Below are 17,259 nucleotides of genomic sequence, written 5' to 3'. Positions count from 1 at the left end.
GAGGAGGTGAAGGAGGAGGAGGAGGAAGAGGAGGAGGAGGAGGAGGAGGAGGAGGTGGCGGTGGCGGTGGAGGTGGAGGTGGTGGCGGTGGTGATGGTGCAGGGTAAGAGTAACTAGGTTGGGAGCTTGGATATCCTTGTTGACTACCTCTTTCCGTAGGTAACGAGAATGGTACATTGGGTCGTCGATAAGAATATCCCGCTTGACGGCTGACACGCGACCAGCGTGCGCCAGCGCAATTGATCACCAACAAGATATATATTACCTATAAATATGATTTTTAGTGATTTTAGTGAAATAAAAACAATGTAAGAGATATAATGTTAAAATAGCTTACCCATTTTGATGGTAGCATAAGCATTTCGCGTATGCTAGCAGTGCAACATGACAGTTGCTTTTATATGGATGTTTTGCATTATCCGATTCATTTTCTGTGTCTTACCTGAAAACTGCATCTATCTAATTCTACTAATTCAGGTGATAGTTACAGCTTATTAAACTCGCTACATTCACCGCAAGATTATGGGTTTTAAGTAGAGCAATGGCAAACTTCTTTTTCATCTTGCAAGAGATGTGTTGAAACAAAACATTTCTTTATATAATTAGAAATACAATAATGTAAATAGGACGTAAACATCATGAACGTTTTTTTTTGTTTTATAGATATTTACGTATTATGATATCCAGTTTCTTTACATTTAAATATGTAAACCGACTTTATTCATGAGATATCTGAATGAGAAATATCTATATAGAAATGAAGAAATTAGACTTGAACGAATATGAGTGTCATATAATAAAATAATAAAATTCATTATGCACACACAATGTAAATTCAATCTATATTATGTACTGTGTAATACGTTCATTTTTTTTAAATAATATTAATATATGAATTATTCATTCACATATATTTGTCGATATATCATCAAATTATCTGCACATCTTTTTCTGATTTCATTTAATATTATACATTCTCTTATACGTAGTATTCTAGATATGCTCACTGCAATGAATATTAAAATCATATTATAATAATATAGCAATAGTAAGATATTTTGTATTCTTTAAGATATGTTGCACATCTTTTCTTTTTGAAACATAATTACTTGAAAAGAAATAACAAACATTTCGTTCATTGCTCAGCTGCAATATTGCAACCGCATTTCATAATTATTCATAATAAGACACAGAGACAAATAGTAAGTCAGTGCCTATATGCATAAAGTAAGAGAAAAATATTGTCATGAAAATAAAATAATCTCGAAAATGGAAATTGCAAAATTGTAATATCGTAATAATTGACAAATCTTACATATATTACTTACATGACTTATATTTTTATATTTAAAATATTATGTAATTATTCTTGATAATACAAAAAATCTTTTTATTGAAATAATATAAAAAAGTATCTCTATATATTAAAATATATGATTCGTGTATTTTATCTTACAAAATTCCAAATTGTACAAAATAAATTAAAGCGATATGAGCTTCAAAAATATTAATTAAATGAAAAAATGAAGAATTAAATTGTAAATATGAATATTTTCTGAACAAAACAGGAGAAAATATAAAGACATTCATAAAAAAATACATACAATATGTAAAATATAAAAGAAAAAAAGTTTTATAAAAATAAAATAACTAATAATAATTATTTTTATGAATAAAATTCAGGTGAGAATAAATGAAATTCCGATGAGAGAGAGAAAGAAAGAGAGAAAGAGAGAAGAAAATAAATCAAATAAGAAAAAGACTTCTATTTTCAGTCAAAGCGAATTATGATGCTTGGTAATAACATGTAAATTTGCAGATACATTTTTTTTCAATCTTATAAACTGTGCGCCTAGTTTGTCGGATTAAAAACGCAGTTATAAATTGAAGCTAAAAATAAGATCACAAATTACATTATGTGTGATTATTAATTAATTAATAAAAATGCTAATAAGCACTTTAAGCTGATAGTGATTAATTATCACTCTTATTGTTTAAAATAATAAGAAAGGAAATGGTCGAAGGAATAGAAATAAATGTCTTATATCTCAAATTTATTTTATTTTATTTTCTAAAAATTTCACACGGTAGGTGGCTAACATATGAGCTTGCTGTTTTTTCAAATTAAAAATTTAGGTCAGTTTCAGTAAAAATCGAAAACCGAAAAGCAACATTTTATAATTGATTGATGAAAATCAATTAAAAATAATTTCTTTTCGATTCATCGTTATTTGACAATCTTTTAATTTAAATATTAAATATTTTAATATTTTATCATTTATTATTTCAAACTGTTTTATTTGTAATTTATTGCTCGCTATTTTTTTCTAATAAAAATTTAAAAAATTATCTTTTTGTCATTACTAATATAATTATTTTTATATATTTAGATAATTTCTCACGACTCAGAGCCAAACCCATAGAGGAGTAACGCTGTCGAAATCGAAAATATCGGGCTGACCTATGTGCGAGACGTTGGGGAAAGTAGTCGACCATCGGAAAGGCTGCGTGGAGTCCAGCATACTCGGTCCGGAAGTGACCTCAAAACGTTTCACACTGTCAGCATCCGCCAGGATGATTTTCGTGTCGATTATACCAAATGGTAAATCAACTTTCTCCAGATCTCCTCTATTAGTTAAAATCTGTACCGGATCCTCATTTTTAATGGTAAACTTCTCGTGACTGTATCCTCGCATCAACTTCTTAAAGTGTTCCGCCGTAGTAATGTTACTCTGTTGTCTCACGACTATCTCTCTTTTTGTCATATCATCATTTTCTTCCTTGTTTTCGTTAATTATCATGTTGATCTTGGGATGAACTTCACCGATGACCCAAAGTATGTCAGTGCTGACGAACTGCTTGCTGACATTTGTTGTTTGAATAAGCCCCGGCAATTGCTCGACAAGATAGACGATGTTGTCACGTGGTTCCAAAATGGCCCATTGTCGCGTTGTATCGGCACCATTTTGCAATGACATGTTACGAGACCAGGAACATCCATTTATTGCCAGACGATTCGCCGCCATTACTCTTACGGATGACATTACCTGTGAAAGAAGGAAATTAACTAACTGATGATTTTTAATACTATAATAAGTTTCAAAAAAATAATAGACAACAAAAATTGATTCAAAATTTATATCATTTCATATTTTATCATATCGTAAATTATTTTATATAAATATCTTTTGACATACATGTACATCTGTAAACAGTTAAAATTATAAAAAACAAAATGTAAAAAACTTTGCTCACCTGATTCTTTGCTTTCATAAAATTCCATAGACTGCTATTAGTGTCTGTCATTGGCGTTCCAGCGATAATCATCTCACGATTCTCTCCTTGAATCCAATAAAACTCGTCATGAGATGACAGAGCACCTGGGTAAGATGACATTATGGTAGATCTGCTTGGAATTGGCGCAGAGGTTTTTAAAATCGGCAGAACATGATAACCAAAGGTATATTTTTTCAATAATCTCAACATTTTAGCGTATCTGTAAGAAAAACAATAGCTCGATATAAATCATAAAGAAACGTTTTCATTTATTAATAGGATACCTACATTCGATCTTCTTTGCAGCGGAAAAACATAAAAGTTGCGAATTATATTTTGATATAAAAACAATCTTTACATAAATATTTTTGTGTTTTAAATTAAATTCTTTTCAATTATTTCGATTATTATTTTAAATCAATTTCCTTTTTAATTACTTTGATTTGATTTTTTTCACATAAACCACATTTATTATTGGAAGTATATATATATATATATACACATATACATATACACATACATATACATATACATATATATATATATATATAAATATACGGAATAACGATAACTTACGGTGCAGCAGTGGTATGTCCAATAGCTACCAATGGATCTAGTCCTTCACGAGATAGGCTTTTCAGGAAAATCATGCCTTTGATGTAATCGCGATAGGATTCGGAACTGTTTAGCGTTCGCTCGAGATCTGGTAGATCTGCAGCCATTGCCAGCCAGAGGAAATGTTCCTTGTTCATTTCCACTGTCTGCCGACTGCGACGAACCGCGAATTTCCAGCCAGCCTCCAGACCATCCAATTGAACATAAAACAGCCGCACCTATAATATAAAAATAATGACAATTTACAACATATCTTCGCATGAAATCGCGAAAATAAATTTGAAGCACTCTGTTTTAATTATCTATGCAATATATTGAGGACATGTACAATTACTGACCAGCTCTTTTTTTTCTTTAAAAGCAATAAAAATAAATACATACTCAAATTCTTTAATATAAAGAAAAATAAATAAACGTATCAAACATTTTATTGAATATTTCATATATTTTAAAAATATTTTTTAAATATGAAATATTTAACAAATATTTTATATTTTAATCTTCAATTAAAATTTCTATTTACCATGTGCCAAAATGGATCCGTGGATGCCAAGTGCTCGGCACGTTCACGGACAATGATGGTGTTCTCGTGAAGGAATCGCATCAATTTCTGGCATTCGTACGCCCATTTCTCACAAACAACGTTAACGGTATTATACCAATGATGATGGATTATTTGCCATGTCAGACTACCCTCTAATAAACCAGCTGCATAAGCCTGCACGGTGTCCGGATACTTTGATGACGTTTCTATTTCGATGATGGACCATCTGGAATATATCCGCAGTGCTTATTTTAATACACATCATATATAAAATCTGCAGAATATTCTGATTTGTAAATATGAAGCGGATGTATAGCTTCTATGGATTTTGATTTACATGTTGAAGATATTTACATGGCTATTTACAAGATTATATATGTCAGGATCATCCAGGAAAAGAACTGCTACATGTCTGCTACCAGATCTATGTATCCAATCGTTTCAATCACACAAAATTAAATTTGTTGAAACACACACACACACACACACACACACACACACACACACATACACACACACACACACACACACACACACACACATATACACAAAGTATCAATTATTAATGTAAAATAAATCAAAATTACTGCGATTCTCTCCAAATAAATTTAAATAAAAAAAATCTGTTTTGGAGTTTTGTGTTCTTTCACAAATATATACAGTGAATGCAAAAAGTACGGAGAAAATATTTTTTAAAAAACTTTATTTTTAAAAAGTAAATATTATCCAGCGAGAAATAAGTCATCGAATTGATATCGAATCAATCTAAATTTTTTAACATTAATTTGATGCTGATTCGATTTAATTGACGATTATTTCTTGTTGTATTAACAATTGTTGTTGTAATAATTAACAATTTATTGAATATATAAAGAAATAGACTGTATGTTTCTTAAAATTATACCAAAATGTGTATTAATTATATAAAACATATCATCTGAAAAATAAGCGAAAATTAAAAATTGTATTGTTTGAATGCTCAAAAAGTATTCATACAGACGAGAAATTTAGCTTCTAAAATCAGCGAAGCTTGTTTGTTTATGTTATTGGTTCCGGTTGTCCGGAAAGTTCGTGCTGATGTTGAAGGAAAACTGAAACGCAGAAAATTTTAATTTAATAAATGTATACTAAAATTTAAATTTTAATCGGCACGAACTTTCCGGACAACCCAATAGAACAGAATGTATTCAATTGAATGTATAAAATATAAATATAAAAGAATGTATAAAATTGCTAATTAATGTTTATTTTCTACAAATAAGACTTTTTTTTAACAAATTTCCTTATACTTTTTGCTCTCGCTGTAGAATCCACAGAAACATGACTGTATATTTCTTCTGCTCAATAGCATTAACCTACCCAGATTCGAATATGCCGGTCTTGTAATAGGCACGAGCAGCATTCAGTCGCACATTAGTAAGATCGTTACCTTGACCCCAAAAGTCGATGCGATATCCTCCCTTGTGATTCCACGACACAGTAGCCGAATAAGTTCCATCTTTCTCAACACTGCAAAAGTATTACTGTTTAGAAAAATTTACTTTATTAACTGAAATTTTATAATATTCTCTAAATTTAAAAGTGCAATCAATTTGCAGTCAATTTGCATTTATAATTTATGAAAATAAGGAAAAATAAGGAAGAGAATAATAACGCAAACATTTTGTATATTTAATTTTCTCAAAAATTAAATATAATTAAGTCAATTGTGTAAAACTGACATTTTGTACAATTTGATATTTCGGATTTCACGTTTTGCGATAAGTGTATTCATCGTTGAACAAACATTATGTTATATTTTTCAATCACATATAACATAATGTTTGTTTAGTAGAATTTTCAATCACATGTGAAATTTATTCGAGCGAGAACACATGTTGAAAATTCTACTCTCAATGGATTTGATTATTTAATTGTTAGAAAATTTAAAAAAATCAGTGTCGACTAACAGTCCAAATTCACCGAGGATAATGGTGCCAATGCCAAGAAGAGCGACGGCGACGAGGATATAAGTGGAGATGCGCGTTTGCAGCCACGAGGCTCCGACCACCTTCAGCATGGCTCATAGGTAAGCTACACACCTTGATAACAAAAAGAAAAAAATAGCAAAGAGCGTTCTCAACCCATCGATTACCGACGTCTAATCCACCACGGGCTTTCTATGGCGTTTCTTCAAAAATTATCCGTAGCTGCACTTTCCTCCCTGCAACAATATAGAAATATATAGATTTTATTTAGCTATTCTCTTCTATTTAATTTCTATTCCAAGTTATATTCTACCTAACCTTTTATTCTAAATCTATCATGCAATGCACCTGTGTCAACGTATCGATGTCGATCTTAATATAAATTTCCAGAAATGGAATATTTAAGCGTCATTTTCATTTCGAAATATATAGAAAATTGTAACATCCTATAATCGAATGTTTCTGCTTTTTCCATAAATATATAATTTAAATATATAAATATATTATTTATTTTTCCATAAATATATATATATATATAATTTATTATAATAAATTTATAATTTATGAAAATAAGGAAAATAAGGAAGAGTATAATAACGCAAACATATTTTGTATATTTAATTTTCTCAGAAATAATAAGTCAATTGTGTAAAACTGATGTTTCGTACAATTTGATATTTCGGATTTCACGTTTTGCGATAGTATTCATCATTGAACGTGAAAATTCGATAATAAGACAATAATTCATTGATAATTCATCGAAAAGATAAGGATAATACTTACTTACAAATTGAAGATGAAGGATAAGAATGACTCATTATCACTTAAGATTAGACTCTCCAAAGAACATTGTCGTTCATTTACTAATTATTTTACCAATACTATTGTAACGCGACATATTGCATAATCGTTTATCTCCCCTAACTAAGTTTGCGTTTCTCGCGATAATCTTTTATGTGATAATCTTTTTTTCACGTTAAAATCGCATCATATCATTTCAACTTTCAACAGATTATAAATGGTTTATGCGAAATATAATTAGACTCATAAAACAAGCTGTTTTCCTTCTTGGAAAAATCCCAGTCGCATACAAGATTTAACTTAAGTAGAATCATACGAATCGAAAACGTAAAGATAATGCGAAAACAAATAGCAGGAACAAAAATGAGTGCGTAGTAAAAATAATAATTGTCTACCCACACATATGTATTCTATCGCAAACGAGATCTCTGTTCTCAAAACGTCGCAGTTTGCAACTTGCGAAATACTCCATAAATAGTAGTTTACGCGTCATCGGGTTTTGTTAACACTTATCGCTTCGTTTTGTACTGGTGACTTAGCATCAGAGCAGATAAATATTCAAAAAATTATACGATAAAATACTTGCCACCATTTAAAACATTTTTTTCAACCGTATGCATATCACACGACAAAATTTTCACATAAAATAAATTTCTATAAAAAGAAGAAATGATGCAGCATTCTATAAAGTCGGAGAACGATCTCAACGTTTATCTCATCACAAAGTATAAATAAACGTGCAAATGTCTCATTATGAATTAATTTACCGTGAAAAAAATTTTATGAAACGTGCAAATTTTACAGAATTTTTAACAGATAACGATTTGCGTTTCTCGTTATCAGATTTCTCGTTAAAAGTGTTGTACACTTATTACAGTAATGTATCAAATATTCAATCCTTTCACCAGTGCAAAAGAAATTATTCTCTTATATACATGTATATGCAACATTTTACATATTATAATAAATAAAATTTTTTGCAAACACAATACAGTTATTAAATTGTTTTAAAATTTTGTGCAAACAAATAAGAATTTGATATGAAGTAGCTAATTATTTCCTCTCAATTTGTAAAAAATCCAACATTAAAATCTTATTAATTATTCGCTAATTATATTGTTAATTATTCCGCTTTTTTCCTAATAATTATTGATGGAACCATAATTATTAATTCATCATCCACAAGAATGGTGATGATATTTAAATATCTGTAATTTTATATTAGAATTAAAAAATATATAATCAACTTTCGAAATTAACAATTGTAAAAAAATCAAATTTTTATAACATTTTATATAATTATTTGTGTATATAATTATTAATATATAATGTATTACTTCTGTAATTTTTTTAGAAATCACTCACTATTTAAAGTAAATTAAGTGTATAAGATATTAAAGAATATTGATTTGCTAGAAAATACGAAAAATTTCACGAATCTTCGTTGACTCAACAGCAACCTTCTAATCGCTTTTTTTTTTAGTTACTGATAACAGAAAGTTTACGAAAAAAGGTGAGGCATCGAAGCCTTCGTTTCGCAACAGATAGAGCAACGTGGATTCGCGCACATGGATGCATACAACATATCATATAAACGGTAATATGCATCGACGTGAATAAATATTACGTATTCAAATGCTTCCGCATCACGGAAGTACATAAGAATTCCGGAAAAACAGCATGAGTAAGACTAAACATTGTGATAACATCGTGAAATAAAAATTACTTTAACAAAGTGAATTAATAAATAGTTCTGCTATCTACGTTTTTATTACATCTTACATTTTGAATACTTTTAATGTGTACATAACCTTTCAATTTTTAATTAAAATAATTTATAATTGATCAAGTCAATTGATAAATTAATTGACTAACAAAAATCCTAAACCGAAAGAAACGGATGATGCATTCCTCAGAAAATTTTATAAAGTGTTGAAAGTGAAGAAATTAAAGAGGTTCGTTATTCATCATAAAAATATTACAAAACACTTGATTATTAAACAATCGTCTCTCACAATCGATTTGAATTTATTAAATTCAATTTCTCCTATATAATATATATATAATTCTAGAAAAACATATTCCGCTCTAATTTTTGACAAGAATTATTTTCGCGCGTTTCAGCACGGGAATCTCATCTTTGTAGAATCGCTGATTTCGCCATGTGATGGAAACCCACGTGGCTTTCGCATGACTCATTCATTCAATTATTCGCTCGCTCGTTCACTCACCCTGGATGAAATTTGGCAATCTGAATTGCAGCGCGTCGTACACAGGTAACGGATGGGTCATCGGGCACGGATTACATTCCTCACGCATGTAGGATCTATGAGTCTTTGGACTGGTCGCTCCGACACTCCAATCCAAGCGCGAACGCTCGTCTTTCCCGACTGCCGACAGTGCCGACGGACTCGTCGCCAGCTGGCAGTCAGTATTTCCACTTCCCTTCCTTTCGTCATCATCAATTCGCCCCACTATAACCATGAGCCGTGTCGTTGGGCCGCGTCAGGGTCTTGACATTGAAGTCAAAGCGGTGACTAAAGTTGAAACATAGAGAGTACAAAAAAGATGGTTGAATAGACCTATAGAAATTATATGAAGAATCTCGAGAAACTGCACCGATCGATCATTGATTTTAAGCATGAGAAAACAAGACTGAGAAATATATTTAAAAAATACAATAATTGAGCGAATAACTTCTTAAAATTTACAATAATTTTTATGTCGATGCAGCAGAATGTAAATGTTAGGAAAAACTTGACATAAAAAGTTCAAACATGGCAATAATTTCAAAAAAGCTTATTTTCACAATAATTTTCACAGAAGTTAAGTAAAGAAATTATAAATATATTATAAATACATTATAAAAACATTTGTGATATTTTTTATAGAAAACATAAAATGTTTCTTATGTATTAATTTTTCAATAACAGATAATATTTTAATATTTTTACACAGAAGATTATAAAATTAAAATCTCTAATTATGTGTGATGTAATAAAAATAAATTCCTTTAAATATATCTACATTGAAATGGGTCCAATGATGAAAGGTGGGAAACATGAAAAATTTTACATTTATCAATATGTGTGACTTCAGGGATCAGATCCAATTTCTCTTCAGATCCAAGTTGTCATATCTATTATTTAAAATATAAGTTGTTTACTGCGAATAGCAATTTTATGAGCTATGATTGATTTTAATTGAGAGCCTTAATTGTTGAACGAGGGCAGCTGTTTCGCCGTAGGCACTTCATAGGCGCGTCATGACGAAGCGATTATCAGCGATATTTAAAGCGCAGATTCCATTGATTACATTAAGAATAAAAATTAAAGAGTCTTCATCTTTCCTTAAGTTTAAATACTCATCTTTGAAAATGTTACAAATTATATCTTGCAAAAAAAAAACTGAAATATATTTTTTATGTAAAAATCATGTTATTTTAATCATGTTATTTTATTAAATTATTACGAAGTGCTTACGAAATTATTACGAAATTTATGAGTGTTTCGCAACATTAAAATTTTCGAAATACATTTCTCAGAGGTTTTGCATTAATAGCGGTCTACAATTTAATGATAATTATTTTAATATGAAAGTGTTTGCACATTTCATTGATTGCTTGCGTAGCAGATGTAACGCTGATTAGAGCAAAAAATATCCTCACGATTGTCATTCCTAAAATTTGTCTCGCATAAATTGTTTCCATTAATAACGCGTAATATAAAGAGTCTCGGCCGCAATAAGTCCCGCGGAATTTCTTGATTGCAGTTCGGTCACAAGGCACGCTCCACAAATGGAATGCAATATAAGTTCCTCGAAATATATTCGTATATGAAGACATTCTCCCTTTTTTCACGTAGAATAGTGAGATCTAACAGAATCTAAGAGACCTTTCTTAATTCTAAGTCGTAGATTCTTCGATCGATTTGAAATCAATTTTTCTTTATTTGCTTATATTCAAATTATATAGAAAATTATTCCTGAAATCTTAATGAAAATTAATATATTTTTGTTTGTGTGCGTACAGAGTATAATATAAACATAATATAAATCTCCTAAATGGTAGTTATTAGTAATTTATAATCAAATAATACGTTAAGATATTTGGCTTTCAAAATTACAAACAATTAAGAATTGGAGACTTTTTTGTGAATTTTTCAAAGAAATTTTAAAATATCCAAATATATGTACATATATAAAACACGCTGTAAATTGGCAATTGATAATTCCCTTCTCTTTTTATCAATCAAATTATTGGAAATAATCGTTATCTATTTAATCGATACTTAAGATGAGATTACTGTAAATTAATTTTAATTTGAAATCAAAATCTCATCAAAAAACAATAATTAGAAATTCAGAACAAGACGAGAGTAATGAGAGTTTAACGCTGATGTAAGAACGAAGAATTAAGAGATGCAGCTAATACTTAGATGTTGGCATTTGTCTTCATTTATTCTATCGAATGTTTCGGCTCACCTTGGAGTTATCTTTAGCGAAAAAGTAAAATATAATACATAGGTGAAAGTAAGTCAGATTGACAGAAATGCAGTAATCAATACGCTCAACGGGAAACAAAGAAGTTCACATACATTGATTCACAATTTTCATAAGATATAAATTAAAATAAATCATTCCTCGGATTAATATCGTGTCAGTTCATCTTGACGTGTCGTTTGAAATGAATATTTATATATTTATATATTTATGTAATTGTTCAAAATCTCATCTCTCTAGATTACTTACATATTTGCATTATGGATTACAGCACTTTAGAATGTTTAAAATAGAAATGGATTAAAATTCTGAAAAATGATTACAGTCCATAATCCAATAAAACTAATTTACGTTTTAAAAAAACGTAAAAATCTTTGCATATATTTTTCTTTATTATATCGTAATAACTATAAAAAAATCACTTACATTAAACAAATTATAAATTATCTTAATTTTTTAAAGAACGTATAACGCAAGCAGAATACAAATATTTAATGTAATAAATAAGTGTATTATGTATATGTATGTATATTTTATTTAATATAATAAATAAAATTTGTATTATAAAGTTGGTATAACATTTCCTTCTATTTTTTGAATGGATTAAAAAAAATAATGATTAGATATATAGACGATCTCTCTCTCTCTCTTTCAATAAAGTGCGAGAAGCTGTGATCTGCGAACTATTCCCTTCGAGTTTGCGCATCCTGCATTCCGCAAGCGTGGAATCCTGCGAGATACGAAAGTTCACAGGAAGGATCCTCAGTGCAGATTCATCCTTTGCGGACTCCGTAGTATAACTCTATAAATCTCGTTAACAATATTAAAGAAATCAGGCTAAATTCGATATAAAATCCGAAACGAGTTAATAAAAATCCAAATTGAAACTGAAGCTCGGCGAGTTTACTCGCTGAATCGCTTCGTAGGGAGATTTAAAGAGGATTTAATTACGTTAACTATGATGTTGTTTCTATTAATCGCTCTCGCGAGCATCCATTCGAGTTGGTCTCAACGTGATTCTTCGATGGATGAAAATATAGCTAGAAACGCGGTGCATACGATTCCATTGGGTTCGGAGGTGACTTTTCATTGGAGGTGCGATTTTGAACAAGATCGATTACAATTATAATTGTTTGCAAAAACGGATATATTTTTAATTATTTTGGAACTTGTACATAAGCTATTCGATGCGAGTGTATGATTTATTCATTTTTCAATTTTCTGTTGCTTAAAAGCTACATGTCGTTATATTTATTGTCTTGTCATCTTTATTATAATTAAGATTAATTAACTTCAATCTATACAGATACAATTACACAAATACGATTCAAATCAACGATAGTATTATGCGTGTAAAATGTCGATTATTACAAGACTTATTGCGCGAAATCGAAAGTTAATTTATACTTAAAAATCTGTACACAGTCCAAACAAAATGTGATCGATTCGTACTCTTATAATAATGTATAGACAACCAGTCCAGAAATTTTTGTTAGTAGAATTGTTTCTATGTTGAAATTGGCAAAAACTCCTATTAATTAATTGTTATATAATGCGGTTTTCCTAATTTTAATACGGCAGCAACGGAAACGGAACTCTAAATTCTTCTTTTTTTATTTATATTGTTATAATTTCTGGAAATTTTTTCTCAGTTTTGCCGTTGCTTTTCAGAGTGGATCTAATGAATAAATTGGTGATCGCGGAAGTTCATTTTGTCGGTAATGATAGCAGCTGGTTCGCGATCGGATTTTCCGACTACGGAGAATTGAAACCAGCTGATTACTGCGTTTTATGGTCCGACTGGCACCAACAAATTCACTTTCAAGTAAAATATTCAATGATATAAAATGTATTAAATCGAATTATATATGAAAGATTGGTTTTATCCTTATCGGATAATCGGCAGGATTCATGGGCGGATGTCGATGGGAAATTACATCTGGACACTCAGCAAGACTGCGATAGCTTTGCGTGGAGAAGACGCGGTAATATCACGAAATTCACATTCTCCCGCAAATTCGATACTTGCGATGAGCATGATTATATCATTGAAGTGAGTATGATTTACGTATCTATATATGTAACTTGAAAAACTTGAAATTTCAAAAGTCTATTGCCGCTCTGATGAAAATTTTTCTTATTTTTATACAAATTGGAACATTTTTCAGAAATACTCAGAAATATTTGGAAAGTTTACATCTTCTATCAGAATTTTTCATAAATGTGAATTCTGAAATATTCTCAGATTTCTCAGATCTATAATTTTTTACAAAATATTTTCAAATTTTTTAGAACATTTTTTATAACATTTCAGAAATTATATTTACAAAAAATCTTAGAATTTTATGATATGTCATAATTAATATATATGAAAAATTCTGAGAAAGAATATAAATTTTCTAAAGTGTTCCAATTCATATAAAAAAAAATGTGAGAAATGTTATAAAAGAATATATAGAAATTCTGAGAAAAATTTTCACCAGGACAGTATTTATAGTCGATTTTTATTTCAAGACTGTCTTAAGTAATGTCTTAAATCGCATGTGCAGCCCTCTGATTGGTTCCTGACACCTTAAAATAGAACTTAAGAAGATCTTGAATATAAGATCTATCTGACTATGAAGGTCTAAAAGAATCGTTATTCGAATGAATTGTTATTCGTAATCTGAATTTAATTTAATAAGTTAACAATAATACTATATTGTGATATGAATTTTAACTTATGCGCAATTATAGCGCTTGATTCTTACTTGTTTTATTGTTCTATTGTTTGGAATAAAATATTCGTTTCCTATAGAGAGGTACAACGCATCTAGTGTGGCTTCGCGGTCGTGGACCGCTGTCGTCCTTGGCCGGTCTCGAGATATCAGATGCGAAAGCATCGGGTATGTCTCGTACGGAGCTCCACAGGGTGTCCCATAAAAAGCCCAAGTTCCCCGCGAATGCCTGGCAGCTCGAGTTACTCGCTCATCGGGTTCAAGTGCCAAAGAAGGAGACTACCTATTGGTGCCGTGTGCATAAGTTGCCGTCAGTATTAAGACAGAAGTACGTATTAGATATATGTAATAAATTGATGAGATGTCTATATATTAATATCTTTTATATTCATCATTAATTCTATTTAGAGTTTTTATTAATGCTTTTACCAAAATTGAATCTTTTATTCTAAAGATTTAATAGATATAAATAGAAAAATATTTACCGGTAGGCATCATATCCTACAATTTGGTCCTGCTATCCAAGCGGGTAACGAACACCTTGTACATCACATGGAAATCTTTCATTGCGCCGGACCAATAGATTTAGAAGTGCCAATGTACGATGGACCTTGTGACGGAGCAGATAGACCCAAAAAGACGCAGGTGATTGTCTTCTCGTCAAATGATACATGCGCAGTGATACTCATTTTAAATCATTTAGATTTGCAAGAAGGTGTTGGCAGCATGGGCGATGGGTGCTGATGCGTTTATATATCCGGAAGAAGCTGGTTTAGCCATCGGCGGAGCTGATTTCAATCCGCATGTCATGTTAGAGGTACATTACAATAATCCCGAGTTGCACCAAGGCGCTATTGACTCTTCCGGAATTCGATTTATTCTCACTAAAACACTCAGGAAATACGACGCCGGTGTTATTGAGCTCGGCCTCGAGTACACCGATAAGATGGCCATACCTCCGCAACAGGTGAAAAAATTGATTGATTGTAATTTTTAAAAAACTTATATTAATACATGTAATAAAATAGTTAAAAGTCTACACAACAAAGTTCGTATTACAATTTTACATTTATACAAATATTCTATACGTAAAAATTACTTAAGTAAATGTATACTTTTTATTTTACATACACCAAGTCTTAAAATCTCCAATTAAATTTATTCAAAACTCATTCATTTTTTTCTTTAATTTATGTCTACAATTTTGTAAATCTCTTTGTAAAAAAGAGATGGAATAGGAAATTTAATAAAATCAAGTATTATTTAGGAAGCCTTTATGCTATCCGGTCATTGTATAACGGAGTGCACCGGAGTCGGATTGCCTCAAAGTGGCATTCGCATTTTCGGCTCTCAACTGCATACTCATTTAACGGGTACCAAAGTCATCACTCGTCATATAAGGAACGGCGAAGAATTGTCACCGATGAACTACGATAATCATTACTCCACACATTTCCAGGAAATCAGATTGTTGCCAAAACCGGTGGCTATCTTGCCTGTAAGAAAATTAACTAAAGTAAACGAATATAGAAATAAAATAGATAATAAAATAGATAATAAATTTATTAAATTTATCAAACATCAAAACATTAAAGATAATAATAACAATTGAGAATCTTATTAAAAATGAAATAATTTACAGGGGGATTCTCTGATTACTACATGCACTTATAACACTATGAAAAGAGATAACGTGACTCTCGGCGGCTTCGCTATATCCGATGAGATGTGCGTTAATTATATTCATTACTATCCCAACGCGCAATTAGAGGTAAACTAAATTTATTAGTAAAAAGAAATTAGTAAAGAAATATTAAAGTGAGTAAATTCACTCATTCGCATGGATTTTTTTAGAACAAAATATTTGTTTAATTAGTTACGATATAAAATTCCATGTTATAATTAGGTATGCAAAAGTGCCATAAGCGACGATGCACTAAGGACGTATTTCCGTTATATGCGAGAATGGGAAAGTCAAGGGATCAATATGGAAAAGGGTATCTCGGCGAATTATAAGAGCATCGAATGGACTAAGGTCCGCGTGGAAGCTCTTCATGATCTTTACGAAGCTGCACCTCTAGGTTCGATCAATAGTTAAAAATTACGCGAATCTTTTATTTTGCTTAACAACTTCATCAATTCTTTTATTTTTAGCAATTTTGTTTCTAATTTTAATTAAATATAATGATGTAAAAAGTATTTTTAACTATTTTTTATCGATGTATTATTTTTATTACATCTGTGTATTTTTCTATAATAAGTTTCAATTCCCCCATCGTATAACTCTTTCTACTTCCTTTCTCTTTTTCAACCCTTAATTGATTCATCAGGGATGCAGTGTAACAGCTCCGATGGTTCCCGATTACCTGGCCTGTGGGATAATATTGCGGCAACACCCGTTAGATTACCTTTGTCACCTCCAACCAGAGATTGCTTGGGGACTTCAATCCAGCAAGAGATTTCGGTTCAGATATGAATAACGACTAAGTTAAAAATTTAAATTATTCTATCATTCCGTTATGTAAAACAGACAAGTAATTATAATACTAATTCAGCACATCAAATTTAGAATTACCTGTTGCTTCTTCGAAATCTTTTCCAAACTCGCAATGTTTACTCTCACAAATTTGATAATGTCTCCTAAAATATTTGTTAGATGTTTATAACAGGATTCCGTAAAATTAAACTTGATACTTCCGTAAAATTAAACTTGATCGACAGTATCTCATCAAGATAAGATGTAAAAAAAATCCAAAGAATTGAGCGATATAAAAGTTTATAAACCTTCAGTATATTTATCCAATTTAAGTGTTTGTTCACTTTTTGGCAGTACAGTACG

The 17,259-nt window shown here is 30.5% G+C and overlaps 3 protein-coding genes across 4 annotated transcripts in view; 1 reads left to right on the top strand and 2 right to left on the bottom strand.

Annotated features, from left to right (window-relative positions):
- LOC108688527 (formin-like protein 20) overlaps positions 1-341 on the bottom strand; it is a 1,522-nt gene extending 1,181 nt beyond the window's left edge. Inside the window, exons 1-2 of the mRNA XM_018194833.1 lie at positions 338-341; positions 148-265 (exon numbers count right to left, since the gene is read on the bottom strand). Coding sequence (XP_018050322.1) covers positions 148-265; positions 338-341 — 122 coding nt within the window. The remainder of the gene's footprint in view (positions 1-147; positions 266-337) is intronic.
- Positions 342-2,041: 1,700 nt separating this feature from the next.
- LOC108691482 (putative phospholipase B-like lamina ancestor) lies at positions 2,042-9,620 on the bottom strand. Of its 2 annotated transcripts, none has more exons than XM_018199244.1 (7): positions 9,435-9,620; positions 6,385-6,638; positions 5,795-5,944; positions 4,415-4,661; positions 3,853-4,109; positions 3,256-3,496; positions 2,042-3,047 (listed from the first exon to the last, which is right to left on the bottom strand). In XM_018199244.1, the coding sequence occupies exons 2-7, from the start codon at positions 6,492-6,494 to the stop codon at positions 2,406-2,408; spliced, it is 1,647 nt and encodes a 548-aa protein (XP_018054733.1). In that variant the 5' UTR covers positions 6,495-6,638; positions 9,435-9,620; the 3' UTR covers positions 2,042-2,405. The 2 variants fall into 2 exon arrangements, with proteins under 2 accessions (XP_018054733.1, XP_018054741.1); XM_018199252.1 differs by having other exon boundaries at positions 6,398-6,638.
- Positions 9,621-12,661: 3,041 nt separating this feature from the next.
- Positions 12,662-17,050, top strand: LOC108689141 (tyramine beta-hydroxylase). Its single transcript, XM_018195784.1, has 10 exons — positions 12,662-12,798; positions 13,375-13,528; positions 13,610-13,756; positions 14,501-14,748; positions 14,912-15,065; positions 15,124-15,387; positions 15,688-15,918; positions 16,063-16,191; positions 16,327-16,501; positions 16,751-17,050. Exons 1-10 carry the CDS (start codon positions 12,662-12,664, stop codon positions 16,894-16,896), a joined length of 1,785 nt encoding a protein of 594 aa, XP_018051273.1. The 3' UTR covers positions 16,897-17,050.
- The last annotated feature ends 209 nt before the right edge of the window (positions 17,051-17,259 follow it).

Source organism: Atta colombica, unplaced genomic scaffold (assembly GCF_001594045.1).
Source record: "Atta colombica isolate Treedump-2 unplaced genomic scaffold, Acol1.0 scaffold105, whole genome shotgun sequence".
In the NCBI taxonomy this organism is placed as follows: Eukaryota; Metazoa; Arthropoda; class Insecta; order Hymenoptera; family Formicidae; genus Atta; species Atta colombica.
This window is presented reverse-complemented; position numbering and strand designations above follow the sequence as displayed.

Excerpts from the sequence above, each read along its gene's own strand:
- LOC108691482 (XM_018199244.1), bottom strand. The coding sequence starts at position 6,494 with ATGCTGAAGGTGGTCGGAGCCTCGTGGCTGCAAACGCGCATCTCCACT. Across the intron at positions 4,110-4,414 it reads CGGATCCATTTTGGCACATG|GTGCGGCTGTTTTATGTTCA; the intron begins GTAAATAGAAAT and ends TTTATATTATAG. Across the intron at positions 3,497-3,852 it reads GGACATACCACTGCTGCACC|ATACGCTAAAATGTTGAGAT; the intron begins GTAAGTTATCGT and ends TTTTTCTTACAG.
- LOC108689141 (XM_018195784.1), top strand. The coding sequence starts at position 12,662 with ATGATGTTGTTTCTATTAATCGCTCTCGCGAGCATCCATTCGAGTTGG. Across the intron at positions 13,757-14,500 it reads AGCATGATTATATCATTGAA|AGAGGTACAACGCATCTAGT; the intron begins GTGAGTATGATT and ends CGTTTCCTATAG. Across the intron at positions 16,502-16,750 it reads TTACGAAGCTGCACCTCTAG|GGATGCAGTGTAACAGCTCC; the intron begins GTTCGATCAATA and ends TTGATTCATCAG.